Source organism: Sciurus carolinensis, chromosome 10 (genome assembly GCF_902686445.1).
Source record: "Sciurus carolinensis chromosome 10, mSciCar1.2, whole genome shotgun sequence".
In the NCBI taxonomy this organism is placed as follows: domain Eukaryota; kingdom Metazoa; phylum Chordata; class Mammalia; order Rodentia; family Sciuridae; genus Sciurus; species Sciurus carolinensis.
This window is the reverse complement of record NC_062222.1, coordinates 129,755,647-129,775,361: the sequence shown is the minus strand read 5'-3', so window position 1 is coordinate 129,775,361 and position 19,715 is coordinate 129,755,647. Positions and strand designations below refer to the sequence as shown.

The 19,715-nt window shown below is 37.1% G+C and overlaps 2 protein-coding genes across 7 annotated transcripts in view; one reads left to right on the top strand and one right to left on the bottom strand.

Annotated features, from left to right (window-relative positions):
- Window positions 1-12,270, top strand: part of Cc2d2a (coiled-coil and C2 domain containing 2A) — a 108,831-nt gene extending 96,561 nt beyond the window's left edge. For 5 of the 6 annotated variants that reach the window (XM_047566709.1, XM_047566708.1, XM_047566706.1 and 2 more), the window contains 6 exons: window positions 691-804; window positions 2,640-2,774; window positions 6,978-7,100; window positions 8,343-8,401; window positions 10,222-10,399; window positions 11,489-12,270. In XM_047566709.1, coding sequence (XP_047422665.1) covers window positions 691-804; window positions 2,640-2,774; window positions 6,978-7,100; window positions 8,343-8,401; window positions 10,222-10,399; window positions 11,489-11,677 — 798 coding nt within the window. In that variant the 3' untranslated portion in view covers window positions 11,678-12,270. Of the gene's footprint in view, window positions 1-690; window positions 805-2,639; window positions 2,775-6,977; window positions 7,101-7,995; window positions 8,183-8,342; window positions 8,402-10,221; window positions 10,400-11,488 lie in introns of those variants that run through there. The other variant, XR_007110521.1, reaches the window with a different exon arrangement.
- Window positions 12,271-14,409: 2,139 nt separating this feature from the next.
- Window positions 14,410-19,715, bottom strand: part of Fbxl5 (F-box and leucine rich repeat protein 5) — a 47,006-nt gene continuing 41,700 nt past the window's right edge. Inside the window, exon 11 of the mRNA XM_047566757.1 lies at window positions 14,410-15,194. Within this exon, the coding sequence (XP_047422713.1) occupies window positions 15,118-15,194 (77 nt within the window). The 3' untranslated portion in view covers window positions 14,410-15,117. The remainder of the gene's footprint in view (window positions 15,195-19,715) is intronic.

Genomic DNA, 19,715 nt, shown 5'->3' with positions numbered 1-19,715 from the left:
TAGGTACTCATTCTGTTTCCAGATCTCACTTTGTACTCTTTGCATTAGAGTATTATACAGCCTCCTTTGAAGGATAGTCCTAAATTGAAGAAATTAAGTACACTTTATATTTTTTGTTCCCCAATATATTTTGGCAACGTAAATGTTGATAATTTCAGAAAACAAAATCTATAACCTTGAGGGATCTATAAGAAGCTATGTGAAAACTAGAAGAGTTCACGTACTCTAGAAGCAGACTGGCCTGATCACTTTATTGATCCGTGCCTCTACTTTCTCACCTGCAAAACTGGGAAACAAGAATACTTCCCTGAAAAAGTTAATCTAGGACAAAATGAATTAATGTAAAAAATGCACTTTAAGGATCACTGAGCACATAGTGAGCTCTCATATACACAAAATAAAAACTAAAACTTTGAAATTAGTGTCTCCCTTCTTACCCCGCCCCAATCATACTGAGTGTTGATTCTTGAAATCCACATTGAGAGCATTATTGTTAAAGAAAACACCTTGTTCACCAGAAGTGTTGTTGCTGTTTTAAGGCATTATCAATACAGGGTCAACATTTTGGAAAAGATTTTTAAAGTAGGTCTTACGCTTTAAGGCACTAATTTCAACTGTGACTTACTGAAATCCTGCATGGTCAATCCGGAATGAAGTACTCAACACCTTTTTTTTTTTTCTTTTCGTCAGCAATTTCTTGATCTCCTGGCAGGAGATGAGGAAGAGCATGCAGTGTTGCTATGTAATTACTTTCTGTTCCTGGGTAGGAAGGCCTGGCTGGTGATGGGCAATGCTATTCCTGAGGTGAGAACACTTAGGCTGACTGTATTTGTCCAACCCAGTTAGATGTTCAGATCATGGCAGGACTTGTTTTCATAATAATTCTCTCAGTTGCCCAGAGATGCCTTAACTACCACTGGTAACTTGAAATGGTTTAACAAGGCATTAAGGACCCTGCACAGCACTTCAAAATGTTTTTTAGCAAACCCAGACCCTTTACCATCCAAAGTCCCTGTTTGGCAGTCCTTTTAGTATAAGCCTCGCCCTATTCGTGTTCCTGAGCATTCTGATTCCTTAGGAATCTCGTGTTCTACACCCTAAGGAGGGAAGGGATTCAAAGCAGTGTGGTAAGGCGAGAGATCTCTCCTTTCATGCCCACAGCTTCCATGACGTGAGTGTCTGCTAACTTGGCAGGCAATGGGGACAAGCCAGATAACCCAGGAGCAAGGAAAAGAACGTTGACAACTATATTTTTATAGTTGACAACTATATTTTTATGTTATTATTGCTATTTTTATTATATTGCAGACTTAGTGACTATCAGAATTTTATTTCCTAGTCACAGCAAAGAGCCCCCAAATTTGGGGAATGATGAATAATTGAGAACCAAGGATAGAAATTTCACATGGGTTGAAGCAGCTTATGCAAAGAATATTTCAAAAAGAGGCCATAGAGGTGAGGTAGAAGGAGACACTAGGAATCCTTGAGCATGAGATAGCAAGAGCAGCTGGCTGGCACAAGGGAAAAAAGAGCCGGCAAGCAAGTGTAAGACCTGGGTTTAAGGTTCCATGTCTACATCTCATTAGCCAAGTGACCCTAAGCAAGTTACTTCACAACTTGAAGGCTATTATAAGCATATTGTAAAGTGAAATTATGCATGAGCAATAAATAAATCAATCCTCATTGTAATAAAAGACTATAACAATACACAAATATTGTGAGTAAAAAGTAAAAGTCCCTCTTCAGGCTCCAGCCCCAAACCTACCCTCCTCCAAGGTATTGTCTTAATTTTAACACTTAGGCAGGTATCATTTTATGTCAGTCAGCTTTCCATCACTGTGACAAAATAGCTGAGATAATCAACTTACAAGGGGGACAGATGTATTCTGGTTTATGATTTTGGAGGTTTCAGTCCCTGGTTACTTGGCCCCCGTGTTGGGCCTGTGATGAAGCAGAACGTTATAGCAGGGAGTGAGTGGTGGAGCAGAGTGCTCATCTCATGGTAGCCAAGAGCAAAGAGAGAGCACTCGGTGACAAACCCCTGCCTCCAAACCATTAAGCTGTGGACCCACAGATGAAGGATTCATCCATGAGGTCAAAGCCCTCAGGGTCCCGTCATCTCCCAAAGGCCCCACCTCTGAACACGGCTGCACTGGGGATGAGACATTCCGTATGCCAGCTTTTGGGGGACAGTTAAGATTTAAACTGTAACACCTTTCAAATCTTCTATGCATGTACATAATTACAAATGTATATCAAATACCTTACTTTTTTATCAGAAATAGAATTCAAATATCTTTCTTGATACCTAAATGGCAATTCTACTGACTCTAACAAGAAAATGCCAATGACTGCTTATTTTCAATAATGACAGTTCTTCAACCAATCTTAAAGTGTTCTGGTTGGGTTACTGTTGTCCTTATTTGGACACTATACTAACATCAGATGCAAAAATTTCCCCCCAAATGGATTTCATTTTAAAAATCAGTACAACCTAGAACTTCAAATTAATTTTCTCCATTAACCATGGGATTTTAGAAATTCGAGGTTCAACTAAAATAACAAAATGTCTATGCAAACTACTATTGAGTTTACTTGCATCATTAATTGGAAACTTTTTCATGGATATTTCCCTTCAGGGTCCAACTGCCTATGTGTTAACTTGGGAACAAAATCATTATTTAATATGGAATCCTTGCAGTGGACACTTTTATGGACAATTTGATACATTCTGCCCTTTGAAAAGTGTGGGCTGTTTAATTGGTCCTGATAATGTGAGTATTACCATTTCCTCTTAAACATGGTTGGTTAACTGTTGATTTGTTTTTTTTTTTTTAATTGATCAATTTATTTAAATACCTTACATATCCAAAAAATTTATATTAACGCGCACACACACACACACACACACACACACACACAGCTGAAGAAATGTAGTGGCAAGTATACTGGCAGAATTAGTCACTTAAATGCTCCTAAATAAAACTTGTCACCTGATCTGCAGAGAAACAGAATAATGAAATTTAAAATACAGGATTGGGGACCTCAGTTTCTGTCCTGGCTCTCTCTTCTAAAATAGCATTGGGCTGGGGAGATAGCTCAGCTGGTAGAGTGCTTGCCTCGCAAGCACAAGGCCCTGAGTTCGACCCGCAGTACCGCCAAAAAAAAAAAAAATAGCATGTACATTGCCTGACCCATAGGTTTTTTAAAACTAAATGAAGGTAACTTTATCTCCTGAAAAGAACGGGTTTCTTCTCCCTCCCTTCTTCTTTCTTCCTTGCAGTACTGGGGATTTAACCCAGGGCCTCACACACGACAGGTCTACCACTGAACTACTTCCCAACCCTCTTTCTTTTTTTAGGGGAGATTCCCAGGTACCGCAGACCTGCAAAAGTGATTCTGTCGTTTGGGGGGCTGTTTGATTTTATTGAGGGATACTATATAGCAGTGGTTACAAATATGATTTAGGGGGTCCGATTGTCTGAATTGAAACTCCATCATTTACTAGTTGTGTGAGCTTGGGAAACTAATTTCTCACAAACTGTGTCTTCATTGATAAAATGGAGGTGATAGTGAGGTCATTACTTCTAAGTAGAAAGTGAAGATGGAGGGTTGTAGGAAGTAAATGAGAAAATGGATGCAGAACACCTGTCACATGCTCACAGCGCTCCCATGTTTGGCTGATGGTGTTTATACTCATCACATACTGCTCACTGAACTCTGTGCATCTGTCGGTAAAAAGTGTGCATGTATCTCCAGCACATGTGTTTTTATTTCTAAATTATATATATTCACATGTGTAGCAATATTTTAAAAGCACTTTAAAAATAAAAATAAATTAGAAGATCTAATATTTTCTTCCCATACCTGAGTCTGTACTCTACTTTGAAGATAACTCATTTTTTAAAATTATTTTGTTCTAATTAGTTGTACATAACAGTAGAATGCATTTATACATTTTGATAGATTATACATAAATACATGCCAAGCACCCATCAAAGTACCTGCCTTCCATGGTGTCCAGCAAATGGCTACTCCTCTTAATTACAGAAGTGAAAATAGTACTGTGGAGTACCATGTCAATTATTACACTTAAAGTGTCATAATCATAAATGATCTGCTAAACTCCATCTGTTTTGGGTATCAAGGTTATTAGTAATCAGACGGTCAACAGGCTCTCAAAAATCCTTTGAAGAACTCTCATTTCTCTCAAAACAATTGTTAGCTCTCAAGACAGTTATTGTATGGTTGCCTAATCCTCCTAAAGACAGTAACAGGGGCTCACAATGTGCACGGCCATGGCAGCTGTCCTAACTCTGCTCTAAGCCTCACCTGGCTGCGGCGGACTGTGGCCTGGCTCTCTGGCACCTCAGCTGCTCTCCTCCCCACCACACCACCTCTTTGGATGTTCAGTCCTTTTTCTCCTTCACTCCTTTTCCAGGAAGTAAGTTTCTCCCCTTTCCACTTGCGTTTGTTTCCACTCCTACTCCAAGATCTGGCTCTCCAACTGACCCAACTTCCCCCTAGATGTTTTTGCTTGTCTACCTGTTTATTTGCTCAAGAGTCCAGCAATTCTAAAATCTGCTTCCTCCAACCTAGATACACCCTGAACCGCCATTGCCTGTCTTTCCTTTCCTTCTATAATTCTTCAAATATTAGTCATACTTCCCGCTTCAGTTTGTCAGCACTCAGACCTTACCCCACTATAACCTAGTTCCTCTTCCTGATCACACTACAGAAATTAAATTCGAGACATGCCATTGCCTTTTTGGGCACAGTGGCACATACCTGTAATCCCGGTGGCTCTGGAGGCTAAGGCAGGAGGATCAAAGCCAGCCTCAGTAAAAGCAAGGCGCTAAGCAACTCAGTGAGACCCTATCTCTAAATAAAATACAAAATAAGGTTGGGGATGTGGTTCAGTGGTCGAGTGCCCCAGAGTTCAATCCCCAGTACCCATTCCCCCAAAAAAGAAGTACCATTGTCTTGCTAATAAGTCCAATGGTTTATTCTCATTCCTCTCTTCTCTCCTTTTCCAAATATGTAACACAGCTAATCCCTTCTTCATGAAAAACCACTTTCTTTCTCCTTGGTTTTGCTGATAAAGGACTTACGTTTTTCATTTTTCTGCAAAAGTGTATTTTTTCCCCCACTGGCTTTTCTTTCCACATTTCTTAAAAAACATTCATAAAGATTCCATATTTAGTTTTCTCCCAGGAGCACAACTATTATTATTAACTATGATGCTATCTATAACAATAGGTGTGCTCCTGGGAGAAATCTAAATACACGTATTCAGGGTACCAAATAAAAAGTAAAAGTCCCTCTCGGGTCCCAGCCCCAAGCCCACTCTCCTCCCAGGCACAGTCTTTAATTTCTGCTGCTGTCACCCCTCACCAGCTCTCTCCACCTTGCTCACTCCTTGAAAGCCACTTTGTATGCCTTGTTCTTAGTCAAACACATCAAACACACTTTGCCTGTTTTCCCCATATAATGACCACCTCCCCTTATTAGGTATCTTTGTAAATTTCTCCCTCATTTTTTCCATTTCTGATCACAGGTCACTTTTGCAGGAAGAACTTCCCTGTCCACATTAAAAGTTCATGTTCCTGCATGTTAGTTTTCCCCAAAGCCTCCAGTTATTGCCACAATGATAGCAAAACATATCCCCACCTGACATGGCTTCACACGCTTATTCTTGTGGGGCTGTGGGTCAGCTGCAAGGGCATTAGTGGAGGCTGAGCAGCTCTTGCTTCTCTCTGCAGACCTGTGGGTAGCATGCAACAGCTCTGCTCATGTTTAACCTGGGACGTGGCGAGAGGCACAAAAGTGCAAGCAGGAACACGCGAAGCCTCTTAAGCACAGACTTCCGTCCCATCTACTGGTCATAAGTCAAGGTGCAGGGAAGGAGGTTTTGTCCCTTTTAGTGGAAGGATCTGAACAACAACATGAGAAAAGGGTTTGCCTATGGTCCGGGGTTAAGAATGGGGCTGAGGATCACTCTTCCACCTCATTCACAGTCATGCGTACCCCAGGTATTACTTGCTGATTTGTTATATCATCCCCTTAGACCCAAGAGGGTGGATTCATTCACAACTCTGTCGATGACTAAAACTGAATCCGTGCTTGATTAAATATGTTGAGTGAACACTTAGTACTTAAATACGTTGCAGGAACAAATTGACCACCCATGCAGTTACTCCATACCATGCCTACATGCTAGAAGATCCAAAGATGCTCAAGGTACTAGTAAATAAAGGACACAGCCAGTGTCCTCAGGCAGTAAGTGTGGTGAGGATATGGAAGGATAGGAAACAATGATAAATAATAAAAGAGCTAACAACTATTGAGCACATATTGCATACCAGGTATTATTGTGAGAGGTACAGATGAATCAACTCATTGAAACCCCTCAACCTTCTGAGATTATTACTAGTTTTACCCCACTTTTATGGAGGAGTAAGCTGTGGCACATGGTAGTTACATAAACCATCCAAGGTCCAGAGTTGTAAATGTTAGAACCAAAATTCCAACACAAGTGGTCATGTTTCCCAACCCGTGTGCTACACTGCCTCAAGACAAGTGTCATCTCAGACAGTGTGAGCGCCATGGAAACAAAGAAGTGGCTGCACAGCTCAATCAGGAGGCTTTCCAGGAAGGGCAGTGTCGGGAAGGTCAGCCTATCTTAAGTGTTCAGGTTTCTTACCATCGGGAACTACCTTATTTCACCAAACCTATAATCAACAGTAAAGTTCACCCCAACTTCAGATTTAAAAAATGTGAAAAATGGCCAGTGACAACTGTGTGATGCCACTGATTGTAAAATGGGTAGGATTTTCACAAATCACAAAATGACAAAAGGGGGTAGCCTGTGGAATACCTGGTGTCTCTACTGCCTCTTTCTGTATCATACACACATACATGAGAGTGAACATACATATCTGCTCACCTATATGCGAATGTAATTGTCTTTATTTTAGATTTGGTTTAATATTCAACAATATGATTCTCCACTAAGGATAAACTTTGATGTCACCAAGCCCAAGCTGTGGAAATCTTTTTTTTCAAGAAGCCTTCCATATCCTGGCCTTTCCAGTGTTCAGGTATAATTATTTTATTAAGACTTGTGCACAAAAGATTAAGGAATATTAAATCATTATAGCAAGGTAACTAGTTTCTTCTTTGCCCTCAGTTCTATTCATAGGTATTTAGTTTATAACAGAATTTGCTTTTCAAACTATTTGAGTCAAATCACACTAAGAAACATGTATGCTTACATATATGAAAGAACTGGCAAATACGTTTTAGACCCCTGACAGAAAAAAATTATGATACAAAAAGTCCCATGACATAAAAAATATAGTCCACAAAATATAGTCTACATAGTTTTTTAAAATGTCGGTCTCAATTCACTAGATTGATCTCCTAACTACGCCAATGAGACGTGACATCAATTGCAGGTCCAGTGCACTAAGGGCTCACAGATGTAGCTGGAGAGTTCTGACCTGTAGGTGGTGAGCTTGAGCACTGTTCACTGAAACTCTTGTTCATTTGATAACTAGATACATGTGTTATGCATTACGAGGTTTATGGTATAAAATATATGTTTTACTGTGGCACAAATCTTTGGAAAAAGCTGAAACACTTAGTTCTAGAGAAATCCTCCCGTATGTGAGGTGAAATATACGAGATTTTTCATAGCAACACAGTTTGAAATAGTTTAAGAACTAGATGATAAAAGAAATTTTGGTACAATAGAATATTTTGTAGTAATTAAATCAGTCAACATTAATGCATCTTATTAAGTACTCTAAGTATATGTTTGGGATCATCCTTTGTACACTGGGAGAAAAAGCAATATTCATAATTATTAAAGTTCAGGAAACGTGCAAAACAACAAATGTTGATTAGGAGTACTTGTTGATTAGGAGTACAGTAAAATCACAAACACCTTGTATTAATTTGCCTATCTTCATTTATTACAATGTATGCACCAAGAAGACAGATTTTTATTCTTGGCCATGTCTCTGTTCCCATCACTTGGGAAGGTGCCTGGAAACTGAGTAGCCACTCAATATCTGTTGAATGAAGGAGTGTTAAAAGACAAATGCAGGTCATTACTTCTCTGATGAGGAAGAAAAAAATGAAATTGAGAAGGAACTTCAGAGCACTTTAATTTACTTAGGTGGGTCACGGGCTCATTGGCATCCCTTGTACTATTCTCTATGCCTGATTATCTGAAATTTCATTATTTAAAAAAAATTAAAGTTGTAAATTTAGAAAAGGAAAGCACACCTATTCAACTAGGTGTAGGTGATTTCTCCCATTTCTGAACTCTCTTATAGCCTGAAGAGCTGATTTATCAACGCACCGACAAAGCAGCAGCAGCTGAGCTCCAAGACAGGTAATGTAATTATTTCATAAATTCACACATAATCTGCCACTAGAAGTGTAATACCAAACTTTAAACAACCCTCAGCCTAGATCAATATGAAATAATTAGGGCAATTAAATTTTAATTCATGTTTACAAAAGTGACCTCTAAATCCCATGCTCAAAATCAGGTTTTAGCATCAGCATGGTGTGGTAGAGTACCAGTTAACACACAGTTCTCCAAAGACCTTACCTCGGGTTAGGGCTCACCATCATGTTATTATGGGTTCTGTTGAGACATATCATAATCCTCAGCTTAAATATGCCTCTTTGGTCCAATTAGTGGCTTGCAGACCTTCCGCTAGTTTAAGAACCCAACCCATGGAGGTCAGTAAGAGCCTATACAAGTCCCTGAAATTCCACTCACCTTGTAAAACAGAACACATTCTCCCAGTTTCATAAATGCAGACACCAAAGTTCAGAGTAGCCCATATATTCATTAAGTGTTAAAGGGGAGCCCAGTCAGATCTTTCTGTGTACCATTTCCACTAGACCAAATGATGTGAAGAACATGTCAAGTTACCTAAGATTAAATGTGACTCCTTTTAAGACATTATTACTACAAAATACCAATTTACTCCCTGTTTTTCTATAAAATCTTATTTAGGAGTCCCATCTAGAACAATCAATCTTCAATCTGCTGCTTCTCTTAGCTTCATCATACTGCTGATTAGTCTCAAGTCACTTATTTCTCCAATATCAAAATGCTTAGCAATTCATCCATACCCTCTTAACTCAGACCAAATTGAACCCCAAAACAAAGAAATTTGTTCAGTGCCAAAAAGGAAGGGATTCTATGGCTCCTAAGCAAGGGATCTCCAAATCTGCATTGGGTTAGAGGATGTACAGGAGACTTTAATCAGTAGTGTTTCAATTTGAACCTCAGCTCTTGTCTTAGTCAAGTCACTTATCCTACTTCAAAATGCCCCCCCCCACGTGTAAATGACAATATCCCCTACTTCACTGGGTTATTGCTGGGATTCAATAAAAATGTATAAAAAACCCTTAACACAGTACCTGGTAAATAATGGCTCAATAAATGGTGGTTATTTTCCTTCGTTCTATGTTTAAGCTTCATATTCTATGAACTCAATATATACATACATTAAAAATTTGTTATGTATGTATACACACACACACACACACACACACACACATCTCAAATGGAGTGAAGGTATAGCTCAGTGGTAGGACACTTTGCCTAACATATACAACATTCTGGGTTCAGTCCCCAGCACCTCAATAAAGTTGTATACATAATAAAAATTAAGTTGCATTAATGGTTATATTTTGAAGGCAGTTTTAAGGCAATTTAGAAAAATTCTATCATGAATAAAAGTTGCTAGGGAAAATAATCAATATGAGACATTTAATAGCCTTACAACTACTTGAGGCTTTTAATATAAGCTGGACCCCCTCATGCCTGGGTCTAATTTATCTGCATATACATTACCAATATAAAATAAAATATTTTGTGATAATAAAAAATCTGGTTAAATGTACTGCATTTAGATAGCTTCCACTCAGCACACTCAGCACTCCTTTGTTCTTTTCAAGCATCTGTGGTGGCCCTTAGGATGTCATACACTTTCTATTTATAGGTCCATTTCCCAACCCAACTATACATAACCTGTGTTAAGTTTTGAATCCCAGGGGTTAGCCCACTACACCCGGTGTAGCTTCACTACAACCGGTGAACACCACCCCCGCCTCACTGCACAGATACCACATTTTTTTTTAACAAAGAATAAGTCAAATCACCAAAAATGAAATCTATTTTTTTATGAACAGGATTGAAAAAATATTAAAAGAAAAAATCATGGACTGGAGGCCACGCCATCTGACGCGGTGGAACAGGTACTGTACCTCCACGCTGCGCCACTTCTTGCCTTTGTTGGAAAGAAGTCAAGGAGAAGATATAGAAGATGACCACAGAGCAGAACTGCTGAAACAGCTAGGAGACTACAGGGTAAGCACAAATGGCTTCTCAACTGACCTGTGGATTCACAATTTCATACTGGAAATTACCCAATAATACCTACATTGCTCCTCCAAGTACATATATAAAGCAGCATAGACTAAAAATGTAATTCAAAAACTTTTAAGCCTCAGTAACAAATAACAAAATGCCTCATATTAAAAGACCATAATTTTTTGTAACAGGGATCTATGAAAAATACTTTTATGAAACATCATGAGTATTAAAATGAAAACATCTGGCTAAATCATATTAGACTCAAATGTGCATAATGGTGAAAATAAATACTCTAGATCAGTTTTTTAAAGGACATGCTTTTATACTGATTATTTTTCCCTGCTAAGTGCTTTATTAACATACAATATATCTTCCTCTTTACTGCCTATTGGTAGTACCATGTGTTCATTATCTATAGCTGGATAACCACACCCATAAGGCAATTACATAACTAAGACAGATAACCTTATAGGTTAAACAGTGTAAAGGTCAAAGTGGATTAGTCACTGCGTAAAACTCAAGACTAAGGACAGGTTCTTAGGCAGAATGTGTTCAGCTCAAATAATGTAACACTAAACAGCGCTGAAGAGTAGAAAACAGTACTGGTTTAATTAGGTTAAACTTAACAGGTGAGCAGTCACACACCTGAGAGTACCTGTACATGCTGTCTAGAGCAGGTGAGAGTATCTGTGTACCACTATTTCTAGCAAGTTTCCTGAGGCTCGCTTTGATCACATGCCCATTCCTCTCGATTAATCTCTGTGATGGGGGTAAAGTGCACTGATTAACCTAGGTCTGCGGAATTGCACAGATTACTGCAAATACTAGGCCTGATCATGAAGAGGGAAGGGAACAGGCAAGAATGACTAGATGACTGACAGGTATCTTCTATGCTAAAATGCTGGCAACTAAATAAACACGGGTATTAAGGTCCTCTGTTTTCTGTGTTGTTAACATATAGCCAAATAGAAAAACTGACCAGATGACCTCATGACCCAGAAGACTTATTGTATTAAGAAAACACTGAAATCTTCAAACCTCACTAACAACTACCAATGTTTTTGTTTTTCTTCTCCCCCTTAGTTCTCTGGATTTCCCCTTCATATGCCCTATTCTGAGGTGAAGCCTTTAATTGAAGCCGTATATAGCACTGGAGTACACAACATCGATGTTCCTAATGTCGAGTTTGCTTTAGCTGTATATATCCACCCATATCCCAAAAACGTTTTGTCTGTTTGGATCTATGTTGCCTCCCTTATACGCAACAGGTGATTTTTTTCATTGAAAATTCTGCATCATGTAAAAATTACAATTAGCATATGGGAACATTTTTAATTATATTGATCATACCAGAAGGAAGAAAATATTTTCAAATAATGAAATAAATTTATCATTACCCTTTTTCAAACTGTGTAAAAACAAGCGTTCTTATTGGTTGTCTATCTTGCCTCTGCCACTGTGACCATAAATCCAGTTGTGATTTCCCACAGTGGGGTACACTATGGTTTTAGACCTGTGCTTTCTGTTCTTGCTTACCTCCTATTTGGGAAATGCTTCTCCTTTCTGTCCAACAGAATGTCAACCATATTTTTAAGACCCAGAAAAACAATACCTGAAAACACAAAAACAAAAACCTCAAGACACTGCTGTAGACTCCCATGTGTACCATGCTGCAATTCACGTCAGGAACCCTACTCCACAATGCCAAGATACTTAGTGACGTCTCTAGGAGATAATTGGGCAAGAGGTCAGAGGCCTCCTGACAGCTTCAGTACTGTTTTTAAGGAGAGACGGGAAAGGGCTTGCTCTCTATCCTCTTTTTCTTCTTCTCTCTGCCATGTGAAGATATAAAAAGATGACTTTCTACAAACCAAAAAAGCTATCCTCAACAGACCCAGGATTTGCTTGGCTTCATAGATCTTGGACTTCTCTTGGATTCCCAGCCTCCAGAACTAATAAATAAATGTTTGTTGCATAAGCCACCCATTCCCTAGTATTGTTACAGCAGCCCAAATGAAGACAAACACATACATACAAAATCGATTCACTAAAAAAGACTTACTGTTGCTTATCTAGAAACAAAATAGAAATATATAAAGCAGGATTCTTGACAATAGCACTGACGTTCAGGACCAAGTAACCATTTGTTATAGAAAGCCGTTTTTTGGGCATCTGGTCTCCACCTACCAGATGCCGGTTGCAGCCCTTCCTTCCGCCAAGTGGTAATAAGAAAAAATATCTCCTGAAATGGCCTCTACCTCCTCTGAGACAAATGGCCTCCAGTTAAGAACTATTTATATAGCTCACTTTAAACTAAAATAAACCCATAAAGACAGAGAGTTAGGGAACAACTTGCAACTTGGCTTTACCAGTGTTCCTCCATCAAGCTAGTCTGTAATTGTGTGTTGACATACCTCTGCTATCTCTAATGTGAATTCTTCAGGGGACAGTTCCATGACTGACTATAACAGTTACCATAAAATAATATACAGAATGGCACAGCAGTAAAGAGCAGAAAGTATGGATGAATCCTAGTTCTGCCACTTAGTAGCTGAGTTCCATGGGCAGGTTAGTTTACTTTCCCCATATGTAAGATGGGAATAATCACATTATCCACTTCATAGCATATATAAAGATTGAACAGGTTAGTACACATAGAGCACTTCGTACACTGCCCGGCATTAAGCACCTAATATCTGTCAGGTGCCACGAGGTACTTCACGTAACTGCTGCATTTTTTTTCCTCAGAAGGAAATCAATCACAAAATCCAAGACAAATTTACACCAAGTATACAGTGTTTCATTGAACATGAACTATCCCCTTCAGTTAATAATGAAAAACAGGATAATGTATAAAAATGAAATGCAGATTCTAGTATGATCCCATACAATGGTGTGGGGAGGAGGAAGTGGTAGAAGAGCTTTGACTGGACAGTATGTTGACATTTGGAAACCAGTTTGGTTCAAGATAACCAAAATGGGTTGCTAACATCAAGTAGCATAAAACAAAACAAAAATGCAGCAGTTCAAATACTTAGAACCCCTGGGAAACTAGCAGCTCAAAGTTAATTAATTTATCAAGGATAACATTTAAGCCAAATCTGAAACATCATTTAATCATGACTTTTTTTTCCCCATAAGGATGATCAAAAAATTTCCCTCGAAAATATTATATTGCTTTCTGATTGCACAAGGGATAAACCTTAGTTCCCCCTTGATGACTCAGGAGCATCACTGTGAATATGCAATTTTTACCACTCAATCTGTGTAAACAGAGAAGAGGAAGTAAGGGGCAAGATGAGGCTCACTCCAGAAGAATTCTCATGGTTTGTTTTCTCAAAATAGTCCCTGATGCCAGCTTTTCAAATAAACTGTATTAATACTTGAGGAAATAAAAATACATTAACTATGAAACCATCAGTCTTATAAAATAACTTTCCCTTGTGTTTTCTTCAAGTGTTAGTTGAATTAAAATGCATCTGTGAATTCTCCTTATTATACCCAACGAGACTTTTTCTTCATCCTTAGACAGCACTAAGAGTTTTCTGAGTCTAAAGTAAAATCTGCCTATCTATAGTTTATATTTGTCCTACTCCTGCTCTCCCCAAAACAAAAGATACCAGAGGCCACAAAGATCTTGACTATGATTACTTTCGTTGAAAAAAAAAAAAAAAAAAAGTGGCATGTTACTGACTGTTTTCTTCTTCATGACAAAAAATGAAAACAAAGGATGACGTAAAATGGACCTAATATACGCCTTTCTGAATAGTGGGTCTCACACAATCTTTTTACAAAGCAATTAAGATAAAATTATAGATTCAAATTTTGACTGTTGAATGACTAATTTCAAAAGAAAACTCAGGTCAGTGACACTTAATGCCTGTATAAAACTGTCAGGGTCATGATTTCACAGAAACATAAAAGACAAAATATTTAATGCTATTTTATGCTAACATAAATCGGGATTGAGATTCATAATAAAATGACAACACAAAAGATATTACTTGGTAAAACCTCAAAGTAGATTTTATTTATACATTTTTTCAAATGATTGTGGAATTTTTAAAAATCCCTCCCAAATTTGACAATTTAGGGGCAGCAGTGGGAACCAGGGGTCTTGGAAGAAAGCAAATACAAATAGACTGGTGCTCTTCTAGCTCACTGAGCTAACACCAAAAAGCCAATTTATTCTACAACCTTAAAGAATCTCCGAGGTGGGTATGTTTGAATTGGCCCTCTGATAATTGTTCAAATAAACAAAACATTACAGAAAAGAGATTCACTTCCAAAATGTGTGTTCTTTGAAAATAAAATTTCAGAAATGTATGTCTGAAAAGATCTGCAAAGCTTAGTACAGTGTTTCTACATAAAAAGAAGCAATAACCCCACTGACTTTAAAACTCGAAATAACCTAAAAAAAATTCTTTAAATGGCATGGCATTAGTAACATACTTTTCAAAGCATTCCATTTAAAAGAAATAAGACTGTTCTCACCCTTATGAAATGACCTAATCCCTAAAACAAAAATGTATTTTGCAAGAGAAACACTGTACAATTCACTGGTAAATTAAGATTTCTGAAGTGGTAATAAATGGGGCCAAAACAAGACACAATCAAAAGGGATGGTTAACACAAGAAATGTGCTATAAGTAAAGTGCATGAAAGGAAGCCTGCTCAGCTAAATGAAGTAGACAAAGGTCAGAAGTCAAGGGTCATTCGCCAGAGCGGCAGCAGGCTCGAAAACCACACTGCAGATTCTGGCATCCACTGGCGGTATCAGCATGAGGACCTGCATGAAAACAGAAAAATGTGAAAGGAGGAATTTCTTAGAGATCATATAACAATAGTTTTGCTTATGAAGGAGCAAAGAAGTTTGTTTTCCCAACAGTACACTGATATCACAGATGTAAATCTCATAATGAATGTATAAAAAATTAATCAGAATAAAACTGCCAATAGCAGCTTGACTTTCATGTATCTCTCACGGTCTAAAAGGCAAATTAAGGAAGATAAAGAAATAATTCTTTGGCAACAACCTTACAAAATAAAAACCCAAGAAGAAAGGTAGATAATCTAGAGAAGTAAAACTGCCAGGCTCATTTAAAGACATATTCTTATAATCTGAACCTCTTTCCTAGAAATGTAATTAAGGCAAAAACAAGCTCATCTGTATGTAATAGGTCAGCTAAAGAATCCAGTATTGAGCAACAAATATCATATTCCAAGTTTAAAACAAAATATACTAGAGAGACATAGACTTAACATGTTTGCCATATTTTTATTTAACATTTATAGTAAGAAAAAATCACGTAAGGTTAGATGAAATTATTTTCCAAAATTGAATATATAATGAGTAATTAAACAAACATCTAAGACATAATGAAAAATTGTATTCACTTACAAAGAAGAGTAATAAAATATTTGTGAATAATTATCCCATACTATGCTACCCAGACACTAGATAAAAGATTAATTAAGGAACATAGCTGAGAATTAGAAAATAACAAAAAAGTTTCACAGCACATATTTAAATGTTAAGCAATCTGAATAAGTGAGTTTTCATAAAGGCAGGCAAATGCGGAAAAGGTTGTTTCAACTATATTGAAGACTTTCACTATGTCTGCACCATGAACAAAAAACGAATTAGCTCTTTATATATGCACTATGACAACCAAAATATTTATAATTGTGATTACTACAAAGATCAAAAAATGAAAAAAGTACATGAAATGTAACTTTACATTGGAACACAGCAAATGGACTGTAACTGAAAAATTAGAGAACACTGGACTAGTTTAACTTAGAAATGTATTTAAAATCTGAACTGTTTTTTAAAAAGATTTCAACAAGACCACTATGCTAATACCACTATGAGACAGTAATTCCTTGCAAGTGAACATATAAAATACATGTATTTCCAGAAATTTAACTTGTCCTTGCATTCCAAATAGGCATACACAAAAGAAAAGGGATGTACAGTCACTAAAGTGTAATGTTCATACATTTCACTATGGAAATGACAACATATATTTAAGAAACAGTGAACTTTACACATCTGTGTGGGATAGCAAAAGCTTATGATTTATTTTCAAATGTTTAAACTTAATATTGACATGATGTCTAGGATTAGCTTCAAATTAACAGGAGGAGCAAATATGGGAATGGGTAATGATATAGATGAAAAAAGATTGCCATAGCTGTATAACTGCTGAAGTTAATGGTAATTAAGAATCATTATATTATTCTGTTTACATGTTTTTAAATTTTCCTTAGTAAAAAAAAGTTTAAAATTACTTTAAATATAAAATTAGATTACTACAAGTCCTCTTTTGGGGGGAGGGGGCATAGGGAATAAACTCAGGGGCACTCGACCACTGAGCCACATGCCCAGCCTGGTTTTGTATTTTTTTTTTTCTTTTTCTTTTTCTTTTTTTTTTTTTTATTATGAACAAATGAGATACATGTTGTTTCTCTATTTGTACATGGAGTCAAGGCATACCATTTGTGTAATCATAAATTTACATAGGGCAATGTTGTTTGATTCATTCTGTTATTTTTTTGGTTTTGTATTTTATTTAGAGACAGGGTCTCACTGAGTTGCTTAGCACCTCACTGTTACTGAGGCTGGCTTTGAACTCATGATCTTCCTGACTCAACCTCCTGAGCCGCTGGGATTACAGGCATGTGCCACTGCACCCAGCTACAAGTCATTTTTATTTCATCAAAAATCTATACTTTTAAGTCAAAAGTTAAATGTGCCAAATATTTAAAATTTACAAAGCAGCATTTTTTGTTAATATTATTTTCCCTGACACAATGTGAGTCACAAAGTCAAGGTAATTTTTGTGTGTGTGTGTGTGTGTGTGTGTGTGTGTGTGTGTGTGTACACATGGTGCTGGGGATTGAACCCAGGGCCTTGTGCATGCAAGGCAAGCACTCTACTAAGTGAGCAATATCCATAGCCCCAAGATAAAATTTTTTAGTACACATTAGTATTTACTAGAAATGCCCTGATAAGGAATGCTATGGTTTCAAACTCTTCACCCACAGCCAGTCTTTGGCCGTTTTTCCTTTGAATGTGCTTCCAGCTTTACCTACCAGGCATCACCCAGACCCCCACATTTCTCCTTAGCCTGTCTTTCCTCACCCTTTCTATGGTTACAGTACCTTTCTCCAAGATCTAAGCCCTACCTCAGGTACCATCTCCCTGCCATGACACTTAGTCTGCAGAAATTTTTAATTGCTGGTTTTTGCCAAATTATAACTGATTATGATTTTTATCAGTATATAATTCTATTTTTAATGGAAAAATGAGACAATAAGACTCAATTTTGCAAGCTAAACACCCAAAAACGCTTCAAAATGTCTAAATTTTTTCTTTTAAAACACTGGTTCTCACTACGCTGATCAAGCTGGCCCCGAACTCCTCAGCTGAAGAGAGCCTCCTACCTCAGCCTCCCAAGTAGCTAGGACCATAGGTATGTACAACTGCACCTAGCTATGTCCTTTTTTTTAAATGATAGAAACGTAAAGAAGAAATTCCATACTGAATTCAACAGTGGAAAGATCATAAACAATGGCTGAAAGCAATGGAAGTGAAGTACACAACAGGTTTTCAAGGGAAAAAAGTAAGTAGGAACCTCCAAGGGGCAATGGGACCAAGGAAACTATTCTCCTGAAGACTCACGCCCATCAGACACCACACAGCTAGCTATTCTCCACCCCACCCCAAAGATACAGGATCTGGCATCCTCCATTTCCACCCAGGCCACCCGTGCCACTTTGCTCTCATAGTCTAAGGCATGGTGGGGGGAAAAAGAAGAAAAATGTAGACATAAAAGTTTGTGCCCTGGATTAAGTAAAAAGTCAATACAACAGTGATGTCAGTTCATCACAAAACAAAATTCTTGCTGATATTAATATAAAATGTGCCAACTCCTTATAATATGTACTATAATAAGTTTCAGTGGGATTCTAAATGTATAAAGAGAGGAAATTAATATACTGGTGTTTTCAAACATAAAAGCAGACTAGAGGAGCCTATAGGTACATAATCACTAATATATTAAATGCCTCATAATTACAATACCATCATAAGGTCATTAATAGAACAGTTATTGGTATCTGATCCTAATGATCCATGAAAGCAATAGTATTCATCAAAGCATTTTATTGTGAAGATCAAAGTAAAAGTGAAGACAACCTCTGTTTAAAACCTACTCTTAAACTGTAGAAAACAGGGAAGAAGAACAGTAATTCCCAAAGTAAGGCAACTATGAGCAAGGTTAACGTAACAAGCATCACAGAAGGAATGCTGAGAAAAGAAAACACATGGACAACAGAAAAAGTAAGGCAGCATAAGAAAGAAATATAACTAAGAAATGTTTTGAGTTGCTAAGTATGTCAAGTAGACAGCTATCCACACTTAAGAAACACTAAAAATTCTAATGAGAGTTCCTTTAAATATCTGACTCATCTCAGGCAAATTTCTACCTCAATATAGGAGAAAATTCAAATGGTTATAATGTATGAGGGCTAAACTATATTAAAGAATAACAATCATTAATAATATGCATTATGATTATGCATTAAGTAAAATTTTAAAATGCATGGCAAAGAATAACTTTTGGAAGAAAATGTTTAAAATATTACATGAAGGTGGCTATTATTTCCTCAAATTTTTACTACAGAATGGATTTATCCTTCCTAGGTTTTAAGTACTATGTATCACTCATGCTGTACATCTGCACTTACCTTTACTTACCTTTAATTCCTCTTTAACTTAAATTAGAAATATAAGAAAGCAAATCATCTGAGACTGTATCACCTGCAGAACTATGAGCTAATCTATCTTAATTCATAAACTATACATGCATTGAAATGCAAATCAGTACAAGTGTATTTGCTACCATTATTCAAATGTTCTTCAGAGCTCTAATCTATGCCATTCCGATGAACAATTCTTAAAAGATAAAGAATTCTGTAAATGTTATGGCTAAGAAGCCTTTTAAATTCAAATCAAGTAACAAATTTAAAAGTCATGAAGAATCACTGGAAGAACTGAAATTTGCATCTTATAGCAGTGCTTTTAATATAGGTATAGCTCAAGGCAATTACTAATTTCCAAAATCTGCTAGTGCTAGTGCTTAGGAAACAGACCATTCTGCTTTAATTAACACTTACTGTTCACAGTCAATGAATAATGCTTATCAATAGTCTTTTAGTTACTAACAGATTTCAACAAAACACATTTTTGGTTAAAAGTTACTTTCAAATGTTTAAAATATGATCTGTCACCTCAATGTTTTCT